We start from the raw sequence: 6,613 nt of genomic DNA on the forward strand, positions 1-6,613 counted from the left end.
TGTTTGGACCTTGATAAATGAAAGCACAGTACCTTTTTTCTGACTGTGCGTTTGTGACAATAGCACTACATTTGGACAGGCTGATGAATTTTCCTTTTGGCTTGAGCGTTGAAGAACAGGGTGAAAGGAGACAGATGATGTATGGACTACAGTCTCTAACTCTAGAACTACATAGTGTGCCTACATGGTAAATGGAGCTGATGAAATGGACAATGAGTGTAGATAAAAAGAGCTGTACTTACCTGTCGATGTATATTTGAATGAGATCTTATACATCTAAATATTATGTATTGCTAAATATTATCTTTATATTATAGCATTATCGTCATGACTGCCTTCATATTACTGCACTCTCAGAGGTCTGAAACTGTCATTGGGGCACTGCCCCTCTTGTCACTGGGGTGATTCCCCTAAGGGTACATCTCAGTACCTTTAGTCAGGGAACATAACTGTACCATAGTCCATTAAAAAGACATTTTAAAGACTCCACACACCCCGTCTCATCGCCAGGCTTCTTATTTTATTGATCTGTTTTAAAACATTCGGGTATAAAAAAGCTTCAAATATGAACTTTTCATCTGGAAAAACGTATTTAAGGTTCAGACCTTAAAACCACCGCTGTACCGTTAAGGGTACATTTACATTGTTTGGACCTTGAGGAGCGAAAAATGTACCTGCACAGTTTGCATTAACAGCAAATTATACACAGTATATAATACAGTATATAAAATATATGGGTATACAGTTGGCACCGCTGGTCAAATGACGTTTCGTTTATTTACTGAATATAACATACTGGAGGAAATCAGACATGATCGGCGCTCATAAAACACATTTGAAGTTTGGTTTTATGATAGATTTTGTCCAATATATTGCATCCAGCAAACAAACAGAAAATGTGCACAAAAATTGGCAGAAAATCCATATTTAATGTATAATATATATAGATGTATACATGTGTGAGATCATAGTAGAATATATATACATGCCATTCAACACACACACACATATGACTCCTAAACCCACCACTGAGCACAGGCTCATTGGTGTAACTGACTGTTGAGCGAATACAGTTGACGTGAAATGACGGCTCAGTGTTCTATGGTGTTTAAGAGTTTTCCGGCGACTTTGCTGCCAGTTTTGCTTTCATTTCTTACGTGACTGTACGAGTCCAACCTGTTGACCAAACCCCAGGGCATTATGACCCGGTGGATGGTGAAGTCTGGGACCACAGCGCCCCCAGCGCGCGTCTCCCCGAGCGCGCGGTGCGCATAAAACCGAGCGCGAGGCTCCGGCAGCGTCACATGAAGTTCAGAAGCGGGCTGGGAAGCTGCGGGAGCGGCGGTGACGGCGCTCGTCCTCCTTTAGCAGACCTGATGGGATTAAAGACGGACGGGGTGAGAAGAGCGCGCGCTGCTCCTCAGGTCCCCCCCCACGCCTGCCCGCTTCAAGGCGCCCCGATGGCTCTTTTACGCACGGCGGAGCGACAAAGAGGCGACGATGACGGGATATAAAGGCGCGCCGGTCCGCGTCTCCACTCGTTGCGCGAACTCCTCGGAGTGCCCTCCATGACATGCGGGGCGAGCGTTGAGGCGCGCGGCTCGGAACCTCGCTGACTCTCCGTCTTCTGCTGGCTTTTCGTTGATGCTCCTGCGTTGCGCCGAGGGCGCGGGCCACGTTTCGTTGCCCGCGGGGACAAGATGACACGAAAGAGGCGCCGTGGGCAGAGCGCGCGCTCTTAAGACAGAAAAAAAGCAAAAAAACAAAGTCCGCGCGCGAGTCGCGTAGAGGCGTTCAGAGCCGCGCGCCATGGAGCTCAAACCCACCGCCGCGGTGTACGGAGAGCCCCTGAACATCTCGTCCAACCACACCGTCTCCAACCACACGCGCGCGCCCGGAGACGCGAGCGGCGCCGCGCCGGCGCTCGTGCAGGCGCTCGTGGCCACGCTGCTCTCGCTGCTCACGTGCGCCACGGCGCTCTCCAACGCCTTCGTGGTAGCGACGATTGCGCGCTCGCGCAAGTTGCACACGCCGGCCAACGTGCTGATCGGCTCGCTGGCCTTCACCGACCTGCTGGTGTCCGTGCTCGTCATGCCCGTGAGCATCGTGTACACGGTGCGGCGCGTGTGGACGCTGGGCCGCGTGCTTTGCGACCTGTGGCTCTCCTCGGATGTCACGTGCTGCACGGCGTCCATCCTGCACCTGTGCGTGATCGCGCTGGACCGCTACTGGGCCATCACGGACGCCGTGGGTTACTCCAAGCGGCGCACCATTTCACGTGCTGCCACCATGATCGCTGCCGCATGGGTCATCGCTGTGTCCATCTCGCTGCCGCCCTTCTTCTGGCAGCAGGTGCGCGCTGAGGACGAGGTGACCACCTGCACCGTCAACACGGACCACGTGTTCTACACCATCTACTCCACGTTTGGAGCCTTCTACATCCCCACGCTGCTGCTCATCGCGCTCTACGGGCGCATCTATGCCGAGGCGCGCAAAAGGATCCTCAAGCAATCACCCAAGCGGGTGGGCAAGAGGCTCACGTCGGCCCGCCTCATCAGTGGCTCTCCAGGATCGGTGGCCTCCACCACCTCGCTCAACTATGGCACACATGAGGCATCCTCATCCGACGCCATGCCCGTGGCCAACAACCAGGTGAAGGTGACCGTGTCTGACGCGCTCCTGGAGAAGAAGAGGATCTCCGCCGCCCGCGAGAGGAAGGCCACCAAGACGCTGGGCGTGATCCTGGGTGCCTACATCATGTGCTGGCTGCCCTTCTTCATCTACACACTGCTGGTGCCCATCTGCACCACCTGCACTTTCTACCCGGAGCTCTTCGACGTCTTCACCTGGCTGGGCTACCTGAACTCGCTCATAAACCCCATCATCTACACCATGTCCAACGAAGACTTCAAGCAGGCCTTCCACAAGCTCATCCGTTTCAACTGCTTCAGGTCTTGAGCTGACGGGCCTTGTCCACCAGGATCGATGTAGGAAGGGTCAGCGGGACTCCATCACGAGAAGATGGATTTGATTAGCCTGTGTGAAACCGTTTTTGAGAAATGGTCACACCGAGGACAAAAGTGGCGTAGGCCGAGTCTTTTCATTAAAGCATCCATCTGTTGAGGGTAAAAACATGCAACGTGCTGCTCCATCATGAGAGGATGGATACGGCTGGCCTGCGTGAATGTTTTGAAACTTTGTTTGAGACAGGAACTTCATGAGAAATGGTCGCACCGAGGACAAAACTGGCACACCCCGAGTTTTTTCATTAAAATGACGTTCATCTGTGGAGGGAAACACATGCAACATCGTGCACCATCACGAGAAGATGGATACATCTGGCCTGCCTGAAGGTTTTGAAACCATGTTTGACACAGGAACCTCATGAGAAATGGTCACACTGAGGACAAAACTGGCACACTCCAAGTCTTTTCATTAAAAAACGGCGTCCATCTGTGGAGGGAAACACATGCAACTTTGTGCTCCATCATGAGGGGATGGATATGGCTGGCCTGCATTAAGGTTTTGAAACCTTTATTGAGAGAGGAACCTCATGAGAAATGGTCGCACCGAGGACAAAAACAGCACTGCAAGTCATTGTGAGGCTTTTTGATGTGCCATCCATCCGTGGGAGGAAAAGATATGTAATTTGCTTAAAGCACATCATGAAAAGATGGATAGTCTAAGCCTGGTTGGAACCGTTTTTGAAATGATGAATGGTCACAGCGGGGACAAAAATAGTCGCACTGAAGACATCATTAGACTATGGAGACCCATCGCGAATCCAAATGTCTTTTCCAAGCCGGACAAATCAATAACCAATAAGCGAAAACTTGCCTATATAGGAGGTTAGACTTACCAGCCATGCAGTTTAAAGAACGTATCCATTTGAAACCCTTCATATCCCAGCGTTCGTGGACTGGGCTATATGAACCATGGAGCCTAATTCTGAGCACAACGTCTCAAGAGTGGCCTATAAAGTCTCATCAAAGAGGCACAAAGTCTCAGATGAGGTTTGATGCTCTTTTTTCCTGCATATCCGAGAAGGAAGAACATTGGTCTGGGTGGGAAACCACATTAAAGGAAACTAAATTAGCCTACCATTGTAATGTGCAGGGGTAAATCTGTCCCACTCCAGACGGCCCCGGGTGGTGAGGCAATTCTACTAGTTCTACTAGTTCATTCTAATGATTGTAACGAAAAAGCCATTAGGCCTGCTGTATCTGTGTGTGTGAGAGACGTGTAGACTGCAGGGTGGTGAGTGTGTGTGTGTGTGTGTGTGTGTGTGTGTGAACATGCTTGTGTACATTATGAGCTTTTGAGTTTTTACTATATTTACAAAAGCCAATGCCATACCTTTGCATAGTAATGTCTATTAACAAAGCCATGGTGTTTACTTTTGTAAATATTTAGTCAAGTGAGAAAGTCAGAGACCACTCTTTCGATCACTGTCCAGAAACACAGTATCTCCAAAATGGCAACTTTACAGGAAGCAAAAACATCTGTTACTTTGAATGTAAGTTCATGTAAAGAGATTTAATTCCAGTTAATTCCAATTGCAATTTTGGAGCTTTTCTGTTGCTCTATTCATCATGAAAATGTTCAGAAAGTGTGAAGGTACAGCTGCTGGACTCAAATGTTGGGTGATATATTTAACAGTAAATTGCACATAAACCTCCAGTATATATCAAATTGTTCAGTATTTACTATATTGTCCACTCCTTGCCTTTCCATTCTTTTCAGGAGACATGATTCCAGTTTTCCAAAAAATATTTCATCCATACCTCCAAAGCTCAGTCTTAGAAGTTGGCTGCGTTTTCTGCTTCTGATGATCCTAATTAGATATTTCATTAGTCCATAAACGGCTGACGGCTTCTTGACAGCTGCACATCCTTTCAGACCCATAGTGCAGAGTTGCCTACTCACAGTGCAAGGATGGACAGAAACACCTGTAGATTTTTTCAGATCTGAAGCGAGAGCTGTTTATCTGATGGGGAGAGTGTTGGTGGTCTACCAGGTCTTGCAGGTGGTTGTTAGGAATTTCATTTTTTCATTCACTTGTAGAACCCCAGATTGGGAAACTTCATGCAAGTGTATTAGGTGACATTTTATTTGAATGGGCCTCTACAGATGGTCTACAGATACTTAAATCATTAACAAACTTACTGGTGGTCCTCAGTTGACTTTCAGCAGCATTAAGTTTAGGGTTAGGTTTAGGAGTAGGTGTAGGTTTAGGCTTAGGGAAAGATTTAATAGAATCCTCCACACTCAACTTCAAGTTCGCTTGCATTTAATAGATATGTGGTTGAAAGTTGGTTAAAGATATACTGAGCATGTAAAACGCAGCCACAGTGGAGCCTCCAAATAAAGTGTTACCATGGATTATTTTATTCCTAACCTCAGAAATATCGCATTTAGCCATTTAGATGCACATTGCAAGGCAGCTGAGGTGTGTTTGGGTAGTCGCTTGTGTGAATGAAGGCAACATAATGTCAGTGAGAGCATTGAGAGCTTTTTAGATTGGAAAGATGGAAGAGTTAAAGTGCGCAAAAGTAAATAGTGGACAAATGTTATACTGATATATTCCATGTTTTCTGACACTGAAAGATGAATAACTTGGACTTAACGGCTTGGAAACGAAAACGAAAGGGTGCTCTCTGACTTTCGCCCAGTACTGTACATGCCAGTGTGTGTTGTTTTTCTTTTAATGTCTGTCTTTATGGGTTTTGGAGTCTATTTATTTATTTATTTGTTTGTTTTATTTAGCTTTTGTTGCATTGTGGGTAGCTTTTCTGGACAGAGCAGGTCTAAAACACAACCAGGCCTGCTGCTGAAAATGGAAAGATGAGGCTGCAGACGGCAGTCTTTGTCATTATGTAACAAACTCTTCAAAACACGCCTGCGATTGTGAAATATGGGACCGCCGACAAGTCCAACTGGACACAAACGTGACGAGAATGCAAATGGACTGTGGTCACGTTGGTATAGAGCACAATTCGATTTGTCTGATAAAATGCAGATCAAGCCAATTAACAATGCAACAACATTTCCGGTGACAGTGTGGGTTTACCGGCATTTCATGAAAGCTACTGCTGTACTATAAGCTTCTGTGCATTTAAGCAATGTCCTGTAACTACCTTTGGCAATGTGGGCTAAATTCCAATCCAAACGGAAGTCTAAAGAACTGCTGCTATTACAAAACGTGAAAAAAAAAATAATGATAATAAAAAAAAAGTCACTGACTTTGAGGATTATGGTCATTTTCACTGGAGCGACATCCTCTCCTCTTTGTGAAGCAGTCCGAAAATGATTTTGGGCTGGAAAGGTTAGGAAATAATCGGCTTTGATGGCATAAATCAGGTGCAGAGAAGCGATTCTTCAAGCTCTGTCATCCAGTTCTCATCGACAGCGTCAGAGCGTTCATGTAAGCTCAAGAAAGTAGAGGAGACCCCAATTAACACTGAGCACTCCATGCACGTTTGGTTCATTTGTTCTCTGTCTCTCTCTCTCTCTCTCTCTCTCTCTCTCTCTCTCTGTGCCCTAGTCCTTGTTCAGTTGAAATCGACAAATGTCACAGTTACACTGAGGGCAGGAAGGTTTGCAAAACATATTT

The 6,613-nt window shown here is 46.9% G+C and overlaps 1 protein-coding gene across 1 annotated transcript; it reads left to right on the forward strand.

Moving 5' to 3' along the window:
- The first annotated feature begins 987 nt into the window (after positions 1 to 987).
- Positions 988 to 6,242, forward strand: LOC108427470 (5-hydroxytryptamine receptor 1B-like). The gene has a single exon (XM_017697657.2). It carries the CDS (start codon positions 1,810 to 1,812, stop codon positions 2,956 to 2,958), a length of 1,149 nt encoding a protein of 382 aa, XP_017553146.1. The 5' UTR covers positions 988 to 1,809; the 3' UTR covers positions 2,959 to 6,242.
- Positions 6,243 to 6,613: the final 371 nt, after the last annotated feature.

This window comes from Pygocentrus nattereri, chromosome 4, assembly GCF_015220715.1.
Source record: "Pygocentrus nattereri isolate fPygNat1 chromosome 4, fPygNat1.pri, whole genome shotgun sequence".
Classification (NCBI taxonomy): Eukaryota; Metazoa; Chordata; class Actinopteri; order Characiformes; family Serrasalmidae; genus Pygocentrus; species Pygocentrus nattereri.

Bases quoted from the DNA above. Each gene is read 5' to 3' on its own strand.
- LOC108427470 (XM_017697657.2), top strand. From the start codon at position 1,810: ATGGAGCTCAAACCCACCGCCGCGGTGTACGGAGAGCCCCTGAACATC.